Source organism: Propithecus coquereli, unplaced genomic scaffold (genome assembly GCF_000956105.1).
Source record: "Propithecus coquereli isolate 6110/MARCELLA unplaced genomic scaffold, Pcoq_1.0 Scaffold589, whole genome shotgun sequence".
NCBI classification, from domain to species: Eukaryota; Metazoa; Chordata; class Mammalia; order Primates; family Indriidae; genus Propithecus; species Propithecus coquereli.
Genome location: NW_012151829.1, coordinates 1,122,994 through 1,147,456, shown reverse-complemented (window position 1 = coordinate 1,147,456; position 24,463 = coordinate 1,122,994). Strand labels below are relative to the sequence as shown.

Genomic DNA, 24,463 nt, shown 5'->3' with positions numbered 1-24,463 from the left:
TATACACTCCAAATACACAAAGCACATACACTTGAGAATCACAGTCAGACAACTGAACAGAACGAAGAGAAACACACCGGCCCCCCAAGGATCCCGCTGGGTGCACCTATCCATCAACACCTGCCAAGCCAGTCTGGCAGGCGTCCATCACCCAGCAAGTGGTCCTAGCAACTTCCACTGCAGACTGCCTCTCTCCCCATCAGGCCCCAGACCTGATCCTTAGCTCATATTATCATATATCCCCTAAGATATGAACCTGGTTCAATTCAAACAGTGTTTATTAGGCAAACTCTTTGTGCTGAATGCTGCACTTCTTTAATTCTTTAGCCACAGCCCTGGTCACACCGATTACAGCTGGGTTTACTTCCCCCATCGTCCCAGCCCTTCTGTTCCCTGCACTAACTCACTCTAGCCAGTCTCTCTAAAGCAAAAGTTCTTTTTTCTTCTCTTTTCTTTTTTTTCTTTTCTTTTCTTTTTTTTTTTGAAACAGGGTCTTACTCTGTCACACATGCTGAAGTGTAGTGGCATCATCATAGCTCACTGCAGCCTCAAACTCCTGGGCTCAATCCTCCCATCTCAGCCTCCAGAGTAACTGGGACTACAGGTGCATGGCACCATGCCTGGATAATTTTTTTTTTTTATTTTTATTTTTTGTAAAGAAGAGGTCATGTTATGTTGCTTAGTCTGGTCTCGAACTCCTGGCCTCGCACAGTCCTCCTGCCTTAGCCTCCCAAAGTGCTAGGATTATAGACATGAGCCACCGCACCTGGCCTAAAGCAAGAGTTCTTAACCTGGGTGCACATATAGAATGAAAGGGTCCATAGACTAGGGTGAAAAAAAATCTCCTACATCTTTATTTTCATTAACCTCTAATGGAAATTTAGTATTTTCTTCAGTTATGAATGTAGACAACAATGCACAGATATTTTCACATCACATTACAAATGTTACAGATATATTGAAATATTATTCATACTCATCAGTACTTTGAAGTTTGGTACATTATAGGCCTACCTCTAGATCCTGTTATATAATGCGTAAAGAAGCAAACAAATTACTTCATCACGATATATTAAAAATATTTTGGTAACTATTTCAATATGACTGATTTTCTCTATAACCCTGTACATTTTATTTTATGCACTTAAAAAATTATTCTGAGATGGGGTCTATAAGTATCACCAGATGCTAAAAGAAGCTGTAGCACAAAAAAAACCCTGCTACCTACTCTACCTAGTCTGAAACTATTTCATTCCGTGCCCAATTCATCTGATTCTCCCTTCTACTTCCAAATTTCCCCTTCCTCTACCGTATTATAACATATATACAGGCCCCTGAGGTAAGGCCCTCCATACGGCCCTCAGCAGAGCCAAATGAATCTTCCTGCTCCCTTCTCAGTCTCTCAGTAGCTAATTCCCACTTTGGCTGGTGGGTGAAATTGAGAACCTTTTTGTAGTTAGTCTGCTAAAACTACTAAGTGCTCTCATAACCTTTCCTCCCATCCAGCCACATCCCCAAGGCATATTTATATAGCCAAATTCTAACATCTGGCAAACCTTGAGTTCTCCTCTCAGTCTGGGAAGCAAAGCCTTTTACTCTCTCTTGAGATGGTTAGCCCAGGAAGATTAGGGAAAGCCAGGGCCAAGCAAAACTGGTAGATCTGGCAACACAGACAAATATAAAAAAACAATGGAATCATCTGTAAGGAACCCAGCCAAGCATTGCACCTCCTAGAACTCTAGGATGTCTAGGTAAGCCGAGAATTGTCATCAGTAAGTTAGAAGTCATTGCCAACATTAGAAATACATGGCAGAGTTGTTCCTGTAGAGAACAAATTGTCCCACTCCATCACCCAGAAGGCTCCAGGCGGCCAGCTCCTGCGACAATAGAAACATTCAGGATTATGAAACTTACTCAGAAAGAGAAAGAAAGTGGCCACATATGAGAAGCCTGCCATTTGTGCCAGCACAGACCTTTCCCGTCCTGGCGGTGTCACTGATGTTGCCCAGAAGCTGAGTGGCAAGTACTGTGCTCTCACGCAAAGGTAAAGAGGAAGCAATAGTGTGGTTTTCAGCCACTGAGAAACACAATGGCTTGCAAAAAGCAAAACTGGTTACATTATACCGTTCTTTGCTAATCACACAAATTTGGGTGTGAAAAAGTTATCTTCATGGTTTAGTAAACATATAAAGATAAAAATGAGAAAAGATGGGTCTCATCCTGCCTTAGTATGTGTCATTTGGTAATGATGAGGGAGTTTAAGTAAACCTAATAAATAAAAAAAGCAACCAGGGTTTTTCTCTTCTTGGCCCGTATCTCATCTTCCATCTTGGGAGAGGAAATGACTGAGAAAATCGAGAAGGGTCCCTGGACCCTTATGAACCTCAGGTGACACGTGGTGGTGGTAAAGGTGACAGGCTCTAGAGTCAGGCTGCCTTCGTTTGCACACAGATTCCACTTTTAGTAGCTGTGCTATCTTAGAAAAGCTAATTAGCATTTTCTAACCCTCATCTCTAAAATAGGGTTACTAATAGTGTGTACCCCATATAACTGCTGCGAGAGCTGGATGAGCTAATTCATTTAAAGCACTTAGAACAATATTTGGTACATAGTAAGTGCTCAGTGAATATTAGCTTCCATCATCACCATTGTGAGACATGTAAGTAAATCTTCATCTGCTCGATGTGGGCCCGGGCACCAAGGATGGCAGAGGAGTGCCTAAATACAACAGTTGGCCCTGAACCCAGGCCAATTGAATACTACTCTAGTCCTAGAGTTCTCAGGAAGCTTCCACTAAATCAGATAATCACAATGTAATATGGCAGCCATCAGTGAGGCACCTAAAGTGGCCAGGGGAAGCTGGTGGGCAGGAGGGAAGGTCAGCATGGATTGGGCTGGGCCAAGTGAGTCACGGAGTTGCCTGGGGAGGAAGAAGGCCAAAGAACAGTTGAGGAGAAACAGTCTGGCATGGACAGTGACACACAGGCTGTACCCTCCCGTTGGAAGAAAGTTTGAGGCTGGTGTGAAAGGACAGGATCTATTCAGGTAGGCCGGGGCAGATCTCTGTGGGCTTTGCATGCCAAGCCTAAGAGCTTGGCTTTTATTGTGAAGAAGAGGGGGGCTCTTAGGAGGGTTTTTAGCAGGAGTATAGTCTGGTCGGATTTTCCTTTTAAATTGAATTCCATTACTTGTGTATTGCCAAGTGGTAGAAAGGTGAAGGCAGAAGACAAGGCTAGAAGCACGAAGGCCAGTTACAAGATTTTTGTACTTGTCTGTATGAGCAATGAGGAGGACCTGGACTAGGGCATTTAAAATAAACACAGAGGAGGGATAAATAAAATAATTAAATGCTTACTGAGTATGCCCTAAACAGCATGCACCCTAGCAGGTGCTAGAGCTCCATACATAATTAAAGTATAGCCTTGCTCTTAAGGGGCGTCTGTTTGTGAGGATAGAGTATGGTGGAGGTGAGTAGGAAAGAAGGAAGAACATGATTATCACCCAGGGGAAACTAGCGGAGACCCCCAGCAGACACACAAGTAAAGAGATACACATATTGGAAAGAAGGAGAGGGCATATCTAATTCGGGGAGAATGGGAAGCCAGTAAAATCTTCAGGGGAAAGGTGGCCTTTTAAGATAAAATTTATTTTCCTAGTGGGAGTTATAGTAGAATAGGGTAAATATTCTACAAACTCAGGTCTGGAATCCTTTAACTTCATTCATTCATTCATCTATCTATCCATCCATCCATCTACCCATCCATGTCTGTGGCTTTATTCATTAGCAATGATACCTAACAATTAGCCCCCCAGTGACAGTCAACCTACAAATATTAAAGTCTTAAGTGAAAGATTCTGTACTTCTAGGTATCTTTTCAAGGTATTATGCAAGGCTTGGGTGATAGAAGAAGTGTAAGAGGGGCCCTGCCCTGGAGGAACTTGGAATCTAGTTTAATAAACAACTACAGATAAGAAACAGTAGCCATAAAAGGCAACATGGGTCAGGTAACCAATTCATGGCTCAGGCAAAAAATACCCAAGAGGTAATAGGCTGAAGAGTCAGGAACAGCCACAGAAGGTTATTCAGTAAAGGCTGGTTTTAGGTAGATCCTTGGAGATGTGGTGTGATTCAAATAGGCAGGGAGAAGAGGGCAGGACATTCCAGAAAGGAGAAATAAAATATACAAAGGCAGAGCAGGGAGGAGCAGATAGTATTTAAGGAACAACTAAGGGGAAGCTTGCCTGGAATGCAGATGTCAAACTACCTCTCCAGGCTGTTAACTGTAATAACAGCAGAGCTTAAATTATAGGAATTTGTTCACCATTTCAGTTGGAGAAGTCATGGGTCACGGCCATGCACCAACATTTTACGCAAATGTACTCTATTGGTTAGCTACTGCTGTGTAACAAATGATCACAAAACTTTCGTGGCTTACAACAGTAAACATTTATTTTTGCTGACAAGCCTATGGGTCAGCTGGGTGGGTCTGTTAATGTAGGTGGGTTTGCTCATTTATCTGTGGTCATCTGACAGGAGCTGGCTGGTCTAGGGTAGCCTTGGCTTGGATGACTTGGCTCTCCTCATGAGTCTCTCATGGTAGTGTCAGGATTGCAAAAGAACTCGTGGGAACACACCAGCACTTTTTAAACTCTCTACTTACATCAGGACCACTAACATCCCACAAACCAAAGTAAGTCACATGGCCAAGTACAAATGCAAGAGATGGGTTTGTTAACAGATTCTGCCTCCTTATGGAGGGGAACTGCAAGGTGACGGAGCAAAGGAAGAGTTAAAAAAACAAAACAAAACGAACAAACAAAAAAACCCAAAAACCGAAAACTGGGGCCATCAATGCAATCAATTTGCCATGTGCGCTGAAAAGGGAATTGTTAGAAATAAACATTGGCCACAGATAGGATCCTTGCCAATAGATAGAGTACCCTGTATCCATGAAATGTACACAACCAACTTCTTATTCCTGGCTGTTGCCAAAACATTTTTTGTATTTCCAGTTTAGTAGCTTTTTTCCTGCCAGAATTTAACATTGACAGGATGATGTCACTTCTTTTCTGGAGGGAAAAAAGCACCTTTCTGTTGTCAAGGAAAAAAAAAAAAAGAAAGAAAAGAAAAAAATAGAGCTGGCAAGAGAGACAGTTATTTTATTACCTTGAGAACCACTGGATTGCAATTGGATCAGTTGAGAGGAATGTGAAAATGTTGTTCCTGATTCAGATGGAGGGAGAGCACCAATACTGGACAAAGCAACCAGGAATGTAGTAAGGAAAAATTCTGTTCCAGTTTCTGGAACTAATAAAAAGAGATTTTTTTTTCAGGTTGACATGCTCCAATATTAGTTCCACAGAATCAGAAATTGCAGGTATTGTGGCCTCCTATCACAAGCATTCAGGCCCAAGAAATATTTAAACGGGGCCTTTTGCACATCAGGCTCTGTGCGAGGCACTTCACATATACAACTTTACAGACTAACTCGTATCACTATGCAGTAGGTATTACTCATCCTGTTTTACAGATGAGAAAACTGAGACTCAGAGACATGGACTAACCTATTCAAAATCTTATGGCCAGAAAATGGCTGGATTCTAGGCTGCCTTCTCACTTTTGGGTTGGTGCTCTAACAAACCAAGCTTGCTACTCATGATTTTTGGAAGGCAGAGTAGAGGAGAGTGGGCGGCTAAAAGATGGGGGAAGCTTCTAAGGGGTTAGTCAGCAGGAAGCTGATCATTATTTTGTCCCTTTCCCCGCTTGAGCTCTTAGAATTCAGGCCGAATTGACACAAGTCCACAGGGCCCAGACGTGCCCACATACAGGAGGCGCTGTGGTTGAGTTTCACCTCTGCATGTCTAGAACACCACGCAGTCGCAGCCTGGGAAGGGAGCACGGTGATCTCAGTCAACTCCCTCATACAACAGAGGGGTAAACTGAGGTCTGAGCAGGCTTGGTTTTGACTTGGTCCCTGTGATGTAGAATGACGTCCAGGGGTCGACTCCGCAGCCTCTTTGCTCTTACTTCCCCTGGCCGGCTTCACCAGGAGCTGACAATTAGCCAAGGCTGAAGAGGTTTTCGAGGTGGGTGGCAGCTCCTCCTGGAAAAGCATGAACTAAATTTCTACTCACAGAGGCAAAGGCCAGGGCATGGGGTGAGTGTGGGGATTAGGAGCAGGGTATGGGGAATAGGGCGTGTTTAGCTTCCAGGTAGAAGAAGAGAAAGAGAAACAGATGGGATTCCTAGGCCATTTCCTGTTTCTAAGTGAACACTTTCTTGGGAGGGTTTATTCCTTAAATGTCCTATGAAGTGTTAACTGACAACAGCTCTAATTAAAAAAAAGTTTGGGTAGGTGGTGGCTAGGAGCTCAGAATGGGCCCCAGAGGGGAAAAGGAGGGTAGGGGACAGGAAGCTCCCTTAACCTGGGCTCTAGACCCCTCCTACCCGCCCCCCCCACGCCCCAGGGACAGACACCCATCCACTGTTTTGCCAGTGAAGAAGTCTCAAATGTCTCCCATCCTACTAAATAGCCAACTTTTTACCCCAGTTCCAAACCATTTCCTCTTCTCTCCTCTCTTCAAACTTCCGACAGTTTCCTGGTGTTTGGCATTCTGTTTGATTTCCTAATTTTCACTGGCACTTCAGCCCACTGGGATCTTGGCTTGAATCCACTTAGACTTCCAGAGTCACAACAGAGGACATAGGTCACTTGGCTCAACCTTTCTGTGGTATGTTACGGCTGGCCATTGGCAAACCCGCTTGGAATCCTTCCCTTCCTCCGTGGATCCCACTCTCTCCCCAGGATTTTCCCTCATCCCTTTGGGAGCTCCTCCTCTGCAACCCGCCCCTGACGCTGTAGTTTTTGCAGGGTTGTCTTCAGCCCTTCTCTCCTTGTGCTGCTGTCTCTCGTTCCCGATCTGTCCAGTGACAATCACAGACCTTCAACCCACTTCTCCCTCAAGCTCCAGACCAGTATCTAGCTGGTGTTGAGTATCTCCACTCGAAGGTCCCTCGGGAAACTCAAACTTGAGTCTAAAACTGAAATCATTGTTTTCTCTTTCACTGGTGGTGTTCATCGTGGTAGAGTGCAACAATATCCACTCAGACCCATGGTCGGCCTACACACTCCACAACCAGTTATAAAGTCCTATCGGTCCTCCCCAAACTATTTCATGAATGAATTCTACCTGTTGCTACCACAATTGAGAGCTTCCATTTTTCATTTGGACTGATGAAGTCCCTTTGGTCTTCCAGCACTGTCCCTCTCCCTTACTCTGCTGCCAGAGTGATCTAAAATACAAACATGGCCATGAACTTTCTAGATTAAAGTTTTTCAGTGGCTCCACAAATATTTCTAGAAGTTCAAGTCCAAACTCCTTGACATGACCTTTACAAGCTGGCCTTGGGAACTCTCCCGCCACCCTGCCCTTCAACTTTCACCCTTCAGGAGTATGGAACCCCTTGTATTTCTCTGAATGGTGTCTTACCATTGTTTCCTCTTTAACTTTGCAAATGCTACCCCCTCTGCTTAGAATCTTGCCTCATCCCTAACTGGCAAATGCCTATCCATTTAAAACTTTTAAGATCTGGGTTTGCATTTCTTGTGTGAAATCTTTCTTGACGCTTTGGGTAGAGATCACCACTTCCTCTCGTCTGTGCTGTCAGTGAACTGTTTTACTTTTACTTATTATATGGTAATAAAACGAAGTATTTACATGCTTCTCTCTTCTTTAAGACTATAAATTTCACAAGGGCAGGGGCTAATTCTTACTCCTTTTTCTATCTATTCAACAAATACTGAAATCCTGGAATATTCAGGCACCAAGGCTAGTATAGTGATTTAGAACATGCACAGACTTTGGAGTCAGGAAGATTTGGGTTCAAATCTTGAGCAAATTACTTGATTTAAGTAATTATTAACAATTACTTACTTATGGACAGTAACAGTAGAAACTCTCTTATCTGACACAATTAGGAGAATTGTTGATCAATTAAGAGAACATGTCAGGTAAAGCTGGGAATCATAGAAAGACTCTTACATGTCTTAGATATTTTATTTTTGTCCTAAGCCATATATTCATTCGCCAATCTCTTGACATAGACCCAAGCTTTTCTTTTGAGTATGAATCTGTTGCCTGGAATTTCTTACCATTTTCTTGTACAAACTACACCTATAATGCCTTCTCTACAACTTTCAGGTTTGCTTTCTTTAAAATGGAGTAAGATCTTAAAAAACATTGTGAAGCCAATCCAGTGAAGAATCTTTCCATGTTTTTGTTATCACTGTCCCCTATCCCACCCTCAATCTTTGACAGTTATTTTGCCCATACCTAAATTGATAGCTTTTTTTTTTTAAAAAGCAGTTTGCTTCTATTGAGTTTTTTCAGAGACTTCATCTTTTTATTGATACCTTTTTGTTATTGTGGCAAAAAACACTTAACATTAAACTTATCATCTTAACCATTTTAAATGTACGGTTTCGTGGTGTTAAGTATATTCACTCTGTCGTGCAACAGATCTCTGGTGGAACATTTTCCTCTTGCAACACTGAAACTCTATACTCACTAAACACTAATTTTCCCTCCCTCCAGCTCTTGGCAACCACCTTTCTACCTTCTGTTTCTATACTTTTTGACTACTTTAGATACTTCATAGAAGTGGAATTATACATATTTGTCCTGGTGACTAGCTTATTTCGCTTGCCATAATGTCCTCGAGGTTCATCCGTGCTGTAACATATGCTAGGATTTCCTTCTTTTTAAAAGCTGTGTGATATTCTATTGTGTGTATATACATTTTCTTTATCTAGTCATCCGTCATTTGGGTTGCCTCTACCTCTTGGCTATTTTGAATAATGTGACGAACATGGGTGTGCAGATATCTCTTTGAGATACAGCTTTGAATTCTTTCGGATATATACCCAGAAGTGCAACTGCTGAATCATCTGGTAATTCTATTTTTTGAGGAACCTCCATACTGTTTTCCATAGTGGCTGCACCATTTTACATTCCCACCAACAGTGGACAATGGTTCCAATTTCTCCACATTCTCACCAGTACTTGTTATTTTCTGTTCTTTTGAGAGTAGCCATCCTGATGCATGTCAGGTGATATCTCATTGTGGTTTTAATTTGCATTTCTCTTATGATTAGTGATGCTGAGCATCTTTTCATGTGCTTTTTGGCCATTTGTATATCTTCTTTGGAGAGTTGTCTATTCAAGTCATTTGCCTATTTTTTAATCAGGTTATTTTGTTGTACAACAAAGTTCCTTATATGTTCTGAATATTAACCTCTTATCAGACATGTGATTTATAAATATTTTCTCCCATTTTGTAGGTTGCCTTTTCACTGTTCAATGTTTCCTTTGACATGCAGAAATTTTTGAGTTTGTGTGGTGTCATTATCTGTTTTTTATTTTGTGGCTTGTGCTTTCAGTGTCATATCCAAGAAATCACTGCGAAATCCAGTGTTCTGAAGCTTTCCTCCTGTTTTCTTCTAGGAATTTTATAGCTTTAGGTCTTATGTTTTGGTCTTTAATCCACTTTGAGTTAATTTTTATAGACAGTGTAAGGCGGAGGTAGGGAACCTGTGGCCTCAAGGCCACATGTGGCCCTCCAGATCCCCAAGTGCGGCCACTCTAACTGAATCCAAATTTCACAGAACAGATCCTTTTAATAAAGGGATTTGCTCTGTGAAGTTTGGATTCAGTCAAAAGGCCACACTCAAGGGTCCAGAAGGCCACACTTACACTGTAAGGTAAGGGTCCAACTTCATTCTTTTGTTATATGGATGTCCAGTTTTACCAACAGCACTTTTGACACCTCGTTTTTTGGCATTCATATTTTGTTGGCTTACACATTGTTGAACAAATTTATGTAATCATAGTACCCAGTACTATTGGCACAAACGGGTTGGAAAATGCACAGAACAGAGTGGACTCAGGTGAGCATCACCTCTCTGGGTGGTGCTGAGCTACTCAGATATACTCTAGTAGTCTACAAGGCCCAAGTGGGGAGTATATGTACTAATCCCATCTCTTTACTTTTTTACATTTTTTAATGCTTTAACATCTGGGGTCTTGTAATCCTGGGCAGACTGCCCCTCCAGGGCTAGCCAATTCCTAGCGCTAGTAAAGGACTCATTGAGAGCATGCCCTTCCTATGCACACCAGCCAGTTCCAAGCCCACATCCACCCCTCCTCCATCATCAGGACCACTACTCTCCTGCCCCAATCACCCCAGGGTCAGGTAGCAGATAACCAGGGACAACCCCTCTGCCCCAGAGCCTGCTGAAATTACTCAGTTTAGCCATTCCTAAACCTGCTTGCCCTACCTCATCCATTCCTTCCTGGGAAAACCACAATAAAGGCTCTTGCCTGTGTGTCCTCCTTCTCTCTCACAATTGACCCTGCTGCAACCCTGTGTGGCCTCCCGTGGTGTGGCATGCCCCCAGCTCTTGGGACCTATAAGAAATTCTTTTCAATGGCAATTGTCTCCTGATCTGTTGACCCTGTCGTACCTAAATAATAATAAAATATATAATTTTACAAGTGTGTCATACACACTGGTTTGTGGGTTAGAGGAAATGAGTGGCTGTTATTTGAACGATCCAGTGATGTGGAGAACAGGCGAGAGAGCTTCTGCTGTAGCCTCCTTGGGGTGGCTTGAAGATTGCAATCACATCTATGAGGTACTTGTCCTAGTGCATGGCACATTGTAAGAATCCCAGGGTTAGCTATTGTCACAATTTGGTGCTAGGGCCATGGCAATGAATGGTTCCTATCCTCATGCTATTTTCAGACCACCAGACTATCTGTCAGGGTACCTTCATTCAGCTTAGAAGAAGTCCTTGGGGCCTGAAAGAGAAATTCGAGATGGACAGGTAGAAAGAGGGCTGGATAGAACATTTCTAGGCAAACAAACAGTATGTGCCAAGGTCCATGGGCAAATCAGTGGCAGTTTGCCTGGGCTTAGTACAATGCCTGGGCACACAGGAGGCACACAGTTTTTGTTTTGTTTTTCATTTAAACTTTAAATTTAAATTAAATTTAATTTAGTAAGGAATGGGTTCAGAAACAGGGGACTGCTATAAACCAGCTCTGACTGCATGAGCATTTTGATATGAGTGGGATCTTCCCAGTTCATTGAGAAGTATGACTGATGGGTCATTTCCTACAGCAGAGCACTAACTGCGCATTTATAAAGTGCAAGTTTCTTCTACATGCTGGAATAGTGCCAATCACTGGGCAATGATAGTGACTAGGACACAGACCCAGCCCCTGAATAACTCACAACACGAGGCAGTCCCTGAACAGGACACGAGAGACACTGAGAACACAAATGAGGCCAACAGGGGAGTCGACGGGGGAGGCCGGCCAAGGGCAGGCAGAGAGCTGGGGCGCTCGGAGCGCTCACCTCTGTCCAAGCCTGCAGAAGCCCAGTGGCCAGGGGAAGAGGATTGTTTTCATATTACAGGGGCTGGTACCTTCCGGACAGGTTTCGCTCCAGACAGCATGATGAGTCAGAAAAATCATTCTGTTCCAGTCACAATATGGCTACAGATTTGGTGTTTGTTTCCTCATCAGCAGAGAGGAACTATTGTTCCTCTAATTTCTCTCCTTCCTGAGAGGAGTCCTGGAGGGTCAGGAGAATTCCCCAAAAGAGAGACCAAGAGACCTTCCAAAAACAACAGGATCCTAGCCCTCACCTCTTTGCTTGGCAGGAACTTCAACATCGATCCCATTAAATCCATTTCTTCTTTATTGTTAGTGAAAATCTACAATGGTTTTACTGGATTCAAAGAGATCAGAAGATGCTAAAGTTGCAACTGGAATTTAGCCACAATCTATCACGCTGAAGAGATGAAAGGATAACAGAGGCCAATATCAAGTTCCTGACACAACTTCAATTTAAATTAAACTTCCTTTAATGAAATAAAAAACAAATGGTGCATTGTATAATATTTGTGGTCACAGTATAAAACAATACAATTAGTTCATATAACATTGGATATGGACAAAAATACACAAGACCCTTTCTTTGTCTATGGAAAATTCTGCAGATCCTATGTGCCACACTAAAAAAGAAAGTCAACTTTTTTCTTCTAGTGATCTGCACACATATTTATCACTGAGAATTTGGTCAAACAGTGGAGGAGAACTTACCCAAATCCCAGTTCCCTTCTTCCTCTGTTGTCATCGGTGAAGCTAAAACAAAAACATTTTTTAAAAGTAGCAAGTTTTGTAGTATTGCTTATTTTTTTTCCTGCCAAAAAGGCTCAGTCTTTGGCTCACAGATGTCAGTGACAAAATCATGGCTGCAGGCAGTCTGCAAAGCAAGAAGCAAGAGCCACCAGGGAAATAGACAAAGGTCTGGGCAGGAGGGGTCCCCTGTACCAGGATCTCAGGAGCCCCGTGGACTGGGGGGGCAGGTGGCGGGGAGAGGGACACACAAATAAATACATTTCTAAATTAAGATTTAACCCAGTTGGTGAGTTAGAGTTCCACTGTCCCATGAAAAATCTGAAAAGTTGTTAAAAAGTCAGTTTGCATTTTTCTTTTTTTAAAAAAAGTGAAATGTGTATGTAAACATCACAAAGTAAATGATTTAAAGTAATTTGGAGGCTTCTATCTGAACATAGCTTAAGCTCTTTCTGGGGCTATTTTTAGGATTAGGAAAAAAACCCAAACTTTTATAAAGTTTCTTTTTGTTAAGAAGTGCAATTCCATCCGCGTGAGACACGGCTGGGTCCTTCTTTCCTTCACACCAGTGCTGTTGGCAGGAGCCTCTTCCAGAAGAGCACTTTGTGGGGAGCCTTATTTGGTACGACAAGAGTGCATCTCACACTTTAAAAACACACATTCCAGGCAAATTTGTGTCCCTGGAAGGAACCAGGTCCTTGGTACAATGCCCTCGGCTTTCTCCTCCTTCCTCCCAGCCTCCAGGTGACTTGCAGTCTGGCTGGCCCAGTGGACACAGGGCATGTGGGTGGAGGTCAATGCCTGGACACTCCAGCCCTGAACTGCAGCAGCAGTTTGAAAGAGAGAGGTACACCTGTGAGCGCACGTCACTTTATACCACCGAGTGTCTGCTCTGATCCAGTCCGTGGTGTTACATACACCTAGGGCCACCTGGTCACATCCAGAGCTAAGTACCTGCTCTTCCTCCTAAGAAGGGCCTGTGCCACAACAACCCTGGATCTTCTTTTAATAACTGCCAGGGCTCAGGGGGCACTGACTGTTACTAATACAGCACCTGTTATATTTGTTCTCTCTGATTCCCATTCATTTGTACGATCACCCGTGACCACCTCCTCCGAAACAGCAGTTAGGAAATAACATGTAGAAAATACCCAATCTAGTGCCATCAAGGCCTGGTCCTCTTCCTCCGGTCACTCAGGCTCTGGTGGAGCACACCTGCTGCCCATCGTCCCGCTGCAGGCTCTGGGCCTGGAATCCATCTGTGCTGCTACCGTCAGCGCAGAATCTAGAGTTTTTATCACGTGAGTGGTCCCCTGGGTAGGTGGGAATCTGCCTCCAGGGGTGAGTTGGTGGTGAGTACAGAACCAGTCGTGGGCAACAGAGAGAGGGGAGTGTGGGGAATGGTGGGCCGGGAGGAGCACGGCTCATCCTGCCCATGGTGACACAGAGTTGCACATGAATGGCCATCATTTTGTATTGCTTTATTGCTCAAAACAAATGAATCTTTTTTTCCCCTTTGGAAGACAGAGCAGTGTTAGATCCTTCAGAGCCAGGATAAAAGCACAGAGGATTGCGATTAGGGCGTGAGTCACCAGCGAGCCTCAGAAAACCCCACTGGGATGCTTCCAAAAGGCCAGTGCTGTGCAGGGGGCGAGAGGCTCCGAGGGAAGCGCTTTTAAAGAGCAGCAGAAGGCCGAAGATCCCTTTCTGTCCACTGTCCTATTCCTGATGGGAGCAGCCGGGCAGAGCAGACTGCTCTCGACTCGACTCTGTAGGCAACTCACATGACGAAAAATTGCTGGGTTTCCTTCATGTCCTAATAGGAAAGCAAACGTACCACAAAGTATACTCTTTCTCACTAACCCCCTGCAGTGCATCTTAAAGAGACCTGAAGGACTTGAAAAGGTCATGGAAAATACATGGTTCTTCTAGGCAATTTGATTCCTTGAAGTCAGTCAGTCTTGCAAGCAGCAATTTGCCTTCCCATTACGGAGCCCAAGCAGCACGTGAAGGACGTAGCACACCTGTGGGTCCCCCAGCAAGCCTGTCGGTGGCCAATGCCTTTGCCTCCCACCAAGGGCAGGAGAGGGGAATGGTGGTGGCCTCTGCCGCTAACACACGCCTGGCACCACGGACCCTCCTGGGTCGAGCTGCATAAACCTAACTTCCCAGCATCCCTCTTCTGCTCTCCCTGGGGTCCCCCGAGGCACAGTGGCCTCAGAACTACTGGAGTGAGTGTCTGCTCCTTTCCTCGTCCCCAACCTCCTCTTCCTTGCAGATCTTCTCGCTGCCCTGGACAGAGGCGGCTGTGTATTTTTCTTTATCTTCATTCTTAAGGCTAAGGTGGCAAGATAAGGTGCTCGGTGGAGAGCCAAATCCTAGATTCCAGGGCTGCCACTTCAGCACTCTCACATAAAACAAATACAAAAGAAATGGAAAAGGGGCAGAGGAGCAAACAAAAAAGAAAAAAAAAAGCAATTTGGGCTCAACGAGAAGTTGTATACTCCAAGTTTAGATTTCAAATGTAGTCTAAACCCCTGAAAATAGGGGTGGGGTAGAGAAGTAAAAGCCACAAATCAGCCTTGGCGCAGGCCTGTGTTGTCTCCGAGCCGGGGTGGAGGGGTGCATCTCGCAGCTCTCTCCGACACACGCCTCCGCCGTGGAAGCCGGCTCTCAGGCGGGCAGGCACGTCTCGCCCGAGACAAAGAACTCTGAATGCCCACACCCCTCCTCACCGCAACCCCTCGAAACAAAGCTATAAACGTACACAAGTCGGAGGATCTCTAAACCAGGGGGAGGAAAAAATTAGACGAAGGTTAACCATTAAAAAGCTGCAGTTGGGAAAACACACACTCGATCGTTATGTCAGAAAGTGCCGTGGGAAGAAGAGCCGTGTGCTGGTAAACGTGTCCGCGCTCAGAACTTGACATGCAGAAAAGGGAGCGCGCCAAGTCCCACCTGAGATTAGAGAGGACTGGTTTTTAGTGTAACACACTGCGTTTTAAAATGTCACTGTCCTCTTCTCGCCCCAATTGCTCCTAGAACGTCCCTCTGTCACTCCCTTCCTGGGCCGGCCTAGTCCATCTCCATCGACATGAGCCGGCGGCGCTCGCGCCTGGTCTCCTGAACCTCCTTCTTGCAGCACCAGTGGGAGCTGCAGTACCCGATGAGGCAGGACAGGAGCCCGATGACGGTGGACAGACCGACGCCGATCAGCAGAGGGTACTTGAAGGCGTCCAGCACTGGGAGGGAGAGATCAGAGGGTAAGCAGTTAGTGCTGCACGGGAGGCCACCTTGCGGGCACCACCGCCTCCCTTCCCCGCAAGAGCAGGATCTCCCCGAGGGATCGGACCTCACTCATCCTGTACCCAGCACCTAGCACAGCGCTGGAGACAGAAGCGGCTCAGCCATATCTGTCAAAAAAAAAAAAAAAAAAAAGAGCAAACGTCTCCCCACCCAGTTCTGTGGAGGGAATAAAAACCGTAAAAAAGATTTCACTCAATGCCTTTGAATGTCAACTTGCTTTTTAGGGTTTTGGCAGGAGATTGATTTTTAAAAGTCAGTATAAGGTCATCGCACATTCAGCAGCAGATGTGTCCTTAAAAAAACTGTGCATAAATCAATTCTGTGCATCAAATAACTGAAGTGTACTAAGGGAGCTATTTTAAGTAACACTATAGTAAATTATCTAGCAATGTGAATAATCACTCCCTTACTTGTTCGGTAAATCTGGGTTTTCATATGTAGTTACTTCAAGTGAGGAATTTCTAAAATGCAAATAGGTTATAGATGACTTAAGAGTTTCAGAAATGCACAAACACCATTTAGATTCCATCCTCGAAATCCCATCTTCCCTTCCCCATAAGAATCAAAGCTCCTTGGGTAAATGCTGCCGCCGTGCTAGGTGCCTTACATTTAATATGGTTTAATTTTCCAAACAGCCCCATGAAAAATTATTATCCCATTTTACAAGATAGGACATGGATCAGAAAGGCTAAGTGATCTGTGGGAAGAGCTGGGGTTCCAGGTTCCATCTCCCCCAGACTGACACGTCATGAGGAAAACACACGCAAAAGAAAAGGCTTCTACTAATCCTCAGAGACACCTGGACTTCTGTTCTCTCCACAGAGTTATTTCAACTAACATTTAGTTTCTGAAGAAGACATGTTTCTTGTGAACATGTTTCTTTGCCCTGAGCACTCTGGGATGCGCAGGGAACAAAGCTCTGTCTGGTTAGGTTGACCCTGGTCGTCAGTGTGGGCCAATGAGGCTGGGAGCTCCCATCTCAGGGCTCCATGAAGTGCCCACTCTGTGCCAGAGACTCCAGGAGGCACCTCCTTGCTCCAAGAAGCAAAACCAACAGGAGGGCTCAGAGTAGCAGGTACCCAAGCCACAGCCTCATCTGTCGACCTGAACCTTTTCTCTCAAGGCCATCCTCTGCCTCTGCCTGCCAGAATCCACACTGATCCTAGCATATAGCAAAGCGGGTTTCTACAGAATATTTGGAAAAGGCAAAGTCTCGAAAATTTTTCTAGTAAGTCTTGAAAATCATTTCCTGGTGGTGCCACCAGCACGTGATAGCAAAGCTGGGAAAACAGCAAGGGCTGCTTGTGCTCTCACCAGGTGCAGGCCCAGGACAGGTCTAGAAAGCAAGCAGCATGGGTGCGGCACACCCTCCAACTGCGGACACCTGGGTTCTGTCAGCTGCAGCCTGGCGCAGAGAGAAGACATTCCCCAAACACTGGGAGAGATTCGTGTGGCATTCTTACCATCCATCTTCACCGTTACAAAGATGGGCTTGGCGTGGATCTCTGCCTCCTTCTGCCAGGAACCTGTTGGCGACCTCACCCATGGAGTCACGGAACAGTAGTAGTTGCCAAAGTCCTGGTCCTCGGAGCCATGTACTTGCAGCAAGAATTCCAGCACACTTGTGCGCTCCAGGCTGAGGTTGCTCTTCCAGTCTCTCCGGGCTGTGGTGACGATCCCCTTCCGATCCAGGGAAGACAGGAGGACGGGAGCCTTGTCCAGGCCAAAGGAATGTACCGCAAACCAGGACACATCAAAGGCCATGTCGTCTGTGGATTACCAAGCCAAAACCCTGAGGTCAGTGCAATGGGCAGAGGTAGCATGTAGGGCAGCCACATACGCAGCCCTCACTGTGCAGCCGGCACAGCACTGCATGTGTCTTAGGTCTCACGCATCCTCGCAAAAGCCCTGCGATAAAGGTACTGTCATATTGCTCCCTCTATGGAGAGACTAAATACCTTGTACAAGTTCACACGGCCAGCAGACAGCAGTGTGCAGCTTAACCCAGCGAGTCCAGCCTCTTAACCACTCCGCTGTCACCACCCAGCCTAAGGAGTCACAGGCAAGAGAGGGCGAAAACCCGCCTCCCACAGAGAACATGAAGGTGGTATGCAGTGACATCACATGCTCTGTCTCCCAAAGAAAACAGGTCCTTTGACATCTCAGGCAGAAAAACCCAACATGCAAGGACACTAAAGTTGTATGGAACAAAATGTACATAAAAATGAACTGTACAAAATTTAGAGTTGTAAACAGTTTAGATTTTACTGTTCACTGTGGTTTTTTTTTTCCTTGCAGAAGTGCTTAAGTTCAAAACAAGAGGAAAAAAATGTCAAGCTGAGAAAACTGAACACAGTTTAACAGTCCCAGAGAGTAATGCTGCTGAACTGTAAAGCACTCTGCAAAATTAAGGTTCTAACAGCCTCCAGTAAATTAATGTGGGCATGAGAGAAAGAAGCCTTTGGCACAAGTGGTAATTCTCATGGAATGTGAAAACAGAGCACGCACCATAAGCCCTTGACCTCTTCTCTTGACTGGTACCAACTGATGTCAGCTGTGTCAGCTCTGGGATCCACCCAGCACGCAGCAAAGGACGGCAGCTACAACACCGTTTTGTCTTAACACATTGGCTGCCACACTAGAGAACAAACTTTTTGCCTCGGGGCCACAGTGTTTTATTATGAAAATAGAGTAAAAACTTCAAAAACAAAAAGTTCCTTTCTAATTTAATGAAAAATTTGTTATTGACCTCTAGTAATTTAATCCACGTTTTTAGAATTAAGTTGTCGATATTAATTGTAACAATAAGAACATCGACAAGATTTTCACAAATCAGCTGCAGGGTTTTTCCTGGGTTTTGCTTGACGAGGCCCCGGGCTCAAAACTAGCTTGAGTTAAATACAACTCACATGGCAGCTAATGTGTTAAATCCACTTGAGAAGGCTTTTTATATAAATGTTAAATAACACAATTTTTGCTGCACAAGATAATTTATTCATTCAGTAAAAATACACTAACAACCTCAAAAAGCACAGTATAAAGCAAATAAATTATTTTTAGATGCTTACATATTAAAAAAGAATATAAGCAAAACTAAAAGCAAGAATTTTTAGAAAATTATCCAAATGACAACTCCTTTTCAGCTCCCCCTAAAAACGAAGTATCTTATTTTTCTCTCCACTGACCCACTATGGCACTTGAGCATAAAATTTTCTTGTTCCCAGCATCTCTCCAAGACGACCAGCTCCCTGGGGGCACAGGGAGGGCCGTAAACTTCCTCACACCCTCACAGCGCCAGGGCAGAGTGGGCACCAGGGTCACTCTCGTGTACTCAGTGAAACTCTTAATTCAGAGCTGCCATGCCCCGCAGGGGCAGAGTTGCAACTGCATTCCTGTTACTCGTTGCCTCGCAGTGTGGGAGCCAGTCTCCAGGGCCAGGATGCCTGGGCTAGAATCCCAGCACCAGCACTTAGGAACTGTGTGACCTGTGCGAGTCACTTAAGCTCACTGAGACTTAGTTTCCTCCACTGTAAAATAAAAATGACAGCACCCACGGTTCAATTAATTACATTTCTAAAAATGCAGGAACAGCACCTGGAACGATGAAAGTTGGTCAACCACGAACATCATCATCTGCACAGTTTCACACGCATGGTTCACAAACAGATGCTGCTCAAAGGAAGGGCATTCCCACCTGCGGCACGTGCTGCTGATGCCCTGTCCAGACTGGCTGGTGCCCTGAGCCCCCAGCAGCTGCAGGTGCTGGCTGCTGAAATTCTGCACCTGTGCCCTTCTCCAGAAGCTTGGCCTTAGCTGAGGGAAGCCACCTCCTGGAGGCTGGGAAAACACTTGACTCCTTGGCCATGTAGACACTGACTGACTGATGAGGGGACAGGAAAGCCCAGGCCCCTTACTTCAAAGTGGGCAATACTCTGTGGCACGGCTCACGCTCCAGAGCCCCCGTGGGAGCTGGACTTGCTGTGGATTCACATCTCTGCCTCCTTCTGCCCTGGCTCTATCTCCTAGTGTCTCCCCAGAGTGCTCCCTCAATCCACCAGTCGCACGCTTGTCTCAGGCTTTGCTTTGAGAGAACCTCACCTAGGACGCCGCCGCAGAAGGGCCACACTCAGCTGCCCCCACCCCCAGCTTGGCCCTCAGCCCACTCACACAGCATGTCCTTCGTCAGAGAGAATCCCCTCACAGCCCAGAGGATGCGAGAGCAACAGATAAATTACAGCCTGTGTTTTTCAGAATCTTCTACCCACGCAGTCTAAGAGGGCAAAGTTCTGGAAAACTGTGATCTGAATGATAACAGCTACTTATAGCTTTTGCAATTACACTGGATGGAAAGACATATTAAGGGCACTGGTGACCCATTAATTTACTGAGAAACAGCATTTGAAGAATTTCTTTTTGTACATATCATAAATGAGTTTTAAGGGTAAAAATGATATTACACTGTTCCAACTTTTGAGAAAGGATTTTCCTCTCCTTTCTCTAGTAGTCTCTTCCACTTTTACCTCCATTTTCCCTTTTGACTCCTGCTTTGTGTCCTGAGTCTTCCCCATCTCAGGTACAGTAGTGGCTCCGCATTCCTTTATCGCCATGAACAGAGCTAACCAACTCTGCTGGTTTGCGTGGGTTTCTTCCTTTTCCTTTTTTTATATCCTCCACAAACTGCCCTCCCTTTTCCTGTCTCTAAGATCACCCATGTTCAGCTTCCCTAAGAGAGCCAATTCTGGTATCAATAGACTAGTCCAGGGGTCAGTAAACGACAGCCTGCCAGCCAAGTCCAGCCCACCACCTGTTCCTGCAAACACAGTTTCACTGAACACAGCCATGCCCATTTGTTTTACATTATCATCTATGGCTGCTTTCGTGCTACAACGGCAGCGTTGAGTAGTAGCCAGAGACCATCTGGCCCACAGAGCCAAATGTATTTCCTACCTGAGTCCTTTACAGAGCGTATTTGCTGACCTAAATCTTTAACTGGAAGTCCTGCAGGGGCCAGACGTCCACGGGGACAGGGGCAGGCACCTAGTCCTCTCTCCCAGATGCCAGTGATACCCAGGCCCCAGCCCAGGCGCTCTCTCTGGATTCACTCCAGGCCACCCTCCCTTTGCTTAAACCTATCCCTTCATACAGAATGAAAACCTACTTCTGGTTTCTTCCCCAGGACCACACTTCTGTGAACTCTGTACAATTTGGCCTTTTCAAGGTGCCAATCTGCCAGAAGCCATGGCTCTGCTTGTGATGGGCTGGGGCAGTACAAGAGCATCCAGGGTCAAAGCGGGGAGAGGAGAAAAGGGCAGCCTTGGTGAGTTAGGTTCTCCAGGGTATCTTTAGGAAAGGGCAGAGGTGGGGACAGTCCTGCTGAACAACAGAGACGCCCTAAGTCTGTTTAATGTTCTTTCAAGCCCCAAGGGTTGAAGAATGAGAGAGGGACATCAACTGGTCACTGAATGGGGCCATGCAGAAAGGGAGTAAGACCGAGGGGTCCCGCAACTCTTAGGCATCCTGTTGGCAATGCTGCTATTTTCTGCAAAGAAAAGATTTACAAAGACTTCCTAAGGACTCTAACTATAATAGCACCCTCCCCCCAGTCATCTGCTACTCCTTTGCTCTGTATTTCCTGACAGCATTAATCGCTATCTGATATCATGTGGCACTTTATTTCTTGCTTATGTCCTTAATCAGTCTGCAAGCTCTGTGAGGGTAGACTCTGAGCATTTTGTTTACTCCTTTAGTCCTAGCATCTAGAGCCGTACTTGTACATCAAAGGAGCTCAATAAATATCTGAATGAATACATGAATGAAAGACATAAGAGAAGAAGCTGGACCCTGCCAGTGGGTGTCAAACCAGCCATATCAGCCCCGGAGGTGACCCACTGATCACCCTGACAATTCAGATTCACAAGTCTGGATGCATTTCCAAATCATCTAGCAGACAGACGCATCCATTCAAGTATTTATGAAACACCTAATGAGTACAAGTACAGAGCCAGGTAGTCAGGGGATAAACAGACAATCTCTGACCTTCATGTGTAACGTGGTGGGGATGACATGAGAAACATGTACAAAAAGCAAGATGGGGAGGGTGAAGGAATGGAGAAGAGGTACCTGGATCCAGTGCTGCTCCTTCGACAGCGATGATACAGAACAACTTGATCAGGTCTCCCCGGATGACCGATGGCGTGTCCGAATACACAGAGGCATTAAATACGGGACCTGGAAGAAAGTAATGCTGGCCCCATCATCCCCTTTCATACATTTGTCAAATTCCATTCTTGGCGCCCTAATGGGCATCTAATTCTGGTTCCCTTTCCTGGGAACTGGTCTAGAAACTTACAAAATAGGTGTCCTAAGGTTGTCTCTCTCATATTCAGAGAGACATGTGTATTAGGCACATCCCAAAGAACTTCATCTTAAGATTACAACCAAAACAGAACTCTTCCTGAAGAGTTACTTTCGCTCTGGCTTGTCTTTGACCTCTTCTCTGATGACCACCATGGTCTCATTTGCAGGCCACCCCCACTTCCCACCCTGGTACAACCTGGGCTGTTTCCGGTTCAGCGTGGTTTACTTCTAGGCCAGGGTGGCTTGGGGATCAGAGAGGGACAGGGACTGAATCAGGGATGTTCTTAGTCCCAGTGGAGGGAGTGGCCTCACTGCACCGTGCGGGAGGCTGGGGACAGAGGCCCTGCTGTTAAGAGGCTGAAACCCAGCAAGGAGACAGACATGCCAACGACGATGTTTCTATGAAGTGTGGTGGGAGCACCGAAGGCACAGCTCCAGTCTGCCAGGGAAAGTGAGGCAGCCTGGGTATTCCTTTAATAGACCACCAAGGTGAGAGAGGCTGTGTCTATGTAGGGGCAGGGAGTGTGTGGAAATTCTCAGCTCTCTCTGCTCAATTTTGCTGTGAACCTAAAATTGCCCTAAAAAACAAAGTCTAGTAAAAAACACACAAACAACAAAAATGAAGAACCCTAGCCAGGCAGGATTTGTCTTCCACATCTCCCTGAGAACACTGTAGGCATAATTATTATTTTTAACTCATCCCTAAATCACTCTTGGTGAGAGCATTTCATAACTTTAAGCCAAACTCATCTGAAGAGTTCAATGTTTACTTTATCCCAACTCCTAAAATCTCAGAACAAGCAAACCTGAAAGAAGTTTCCAAAACATCAATGTTATGGGATTCCCCCTGGGTTTCCTGGGAAACAAGGATAGATGGCCCCAGACGCTGATTCTAAAATTCACCGTAAGTTAAAAATACAGGTATCATTCGGGAGGCTGAGGCAGGAGGATGGCTTGAGCCCAGGTGTTTGAGGTTGCAGTGAGCTATGATGACGCCACTGCACTCTAGCTGGGCAACAGAGCAAAACTCTGTCTCAAAAAGAAAAAAAAAAAAGAATACAGGTATCACTACTTTCTTGTTCAGATTATCAGAAATGAAAAAGTACCCCAAAGCATTTTGTTAAACTTTCAGAAGAAATGACCATGATAGAGAGAGTAAACTGTCATGCCATCCAGTGAGGCAATTAATTGAAAGGGCTACAGTGTCCCTTCAACACGATGACTAATAAGATGAATTCATCAGATTGCTTTGCTAAGTAAGTACATGAGTAATTTTGTTTCCCTGGGAGAAAGGTGAAGGATGGCTATAGAATACGGAGCCCTAGGAGGGTGGGAACTGCTGAGAGTTCTGATTAGCCAGGGGGCAGCAGCGGCAGACTTAACTCTGGGGGATACAGAACATGACGGAATGGCAGTTCCGGGAAATGGGGAACGGAATGGGGTGACGGCAAAGACGACAAGGAAACTTGACCCACTTCTGGACATCATCTCCTTCAGTTAACTCAGCTCTCAGCCCTGGCTCCCTCGGGTCTGGAGACCCCGGAAATGCTCTGCCCGCAGCAGCGAGGTGGGGCAGGATTAGGTGGATTGCTCCGAGGTGGCTCTGTGATGACTGGGGGACTTATGCCATGCACGGCCACCTGTGAGCGAGTACAGGTCAGTAGCAACCTTGGGGAGAAATCTCACGGTAACAAACAGAACTCACTGAGGGGCTTTCTTAAAGCATTCAGGCCCTTTCTAAGAGAACACAAACTGACAAAATATTAAGAAATCCTCATAATGGATTTATGTTTCTATTTACTTAATTTGAAACCGCAAAGAAAGATTTACCTAATTTGGACAAATTTCACTTTTTCTTTATATTTCCAAAGAAAACCCCAAATGCCTCCTGGGTCACAAGTTATAGTTCTCATATCCCCTATGGGCTGGGGCTATCAACAGAGCGTTTGTGCGGACAAGCACTGCAGGAGAAGGACTGCATTGTGGTGAGCCATTCACAGTGGTGGATTTCCTTCTGATGAAATCAACAGCTCACTGTTAATATGGGTCATTTTTATCCCAGGCTTAGAAATATTTTCATTATGGTCAATTTCTGTGGTAATGCTGTTTTTGTGAGAGGATTTGTCTGGGTAACTTCACAGACGGCAGACCACGGCACAGAGAAGTTAAGTGAATGCCCAGAGTCACTAGGGGTTCCCCAATTCCTGGTCTGCAGAGAGTGTAAGAGCCACTTAGCTTTTAAATACAAACATTGACACAAACCATGTTCCAACTAGGGCCTCTAAAAAAGGGCTGTTAATGGCAGTATTTTTTGACAGCAAAAATTGCAGACCATCTGCATGTCCATCAATAGCGTAACGGTTAAGCAAATTCTATATGTATAGTATTAAAGTTGATATTTACCTAGCATTTGCTATAATATGGAAAGTGCTTATCTTGTAACATTAAAGGGGAGAAAAGCAGGTCAGAGAATTGTACATACAGCCTGGTCTCAAAGTCATGAAGAACACACCCGAGGGAAAAATTCTAGGAAGATGAACAACACAAATTAATAGTCTATAGAACTGTAGATGATTCTTTTCCTTCTACTTTATTA

The 24,463-nt window shown here is 45.1% G+C and overlaps 2 protein-coding genes across 2 annotated transcripts in view; both read right to left on the bottom strand.

Moving 5' to 3' along the window:
• CD101 (CD101 molecule) overlaps positions 1 to 1,957 on the bottom strand; it is a 29,380-nt gene extending 27,423 nt beyond the window's left edge. The window contains exon 1 of the mRNA XM_012658464.1: positions 1,915 to 1,957. Within this exon, the coding sequence (XP_012513918.1) occupies positions 1,915 to 1,957 (43 nt within the window). The remainder of the gene's footprint in view (positions 1 to 1,914) is intronic.
• A 9,955-nt stretch (positions 1,958 to 11,912) lies between these two features.
• The window catches only part of PTGFRN (prostaglandin F2 receptor inhibitor), a 71,369-nt gene continuing 58,818 nt past the window's right edge, over positions 11,913 to 24,463 (bottom strand). The window contains exons 7-9 of the mRNA XM_012658472.1: positions 21,631 to 21,738; positions 16,974 to 17,279; positions 11,913 to 15,446 (exon numbers count right to left, since the gene is read on the bottom strand). Of these exons, the coding sequence (XP_012513926.1) occupies positions 15,280 to 15,446; positions 16,974 to 17,279; positions 21,631 to 21,738 (581 nt within the window). The 3' untranslated portion in view covers positions 11,913 to 15,279. The remainder of the gene's footprint in view (positions 15,447 to 16,973; positions 17,280 to 21,630; positions 21,739 to 24,463) is intronic.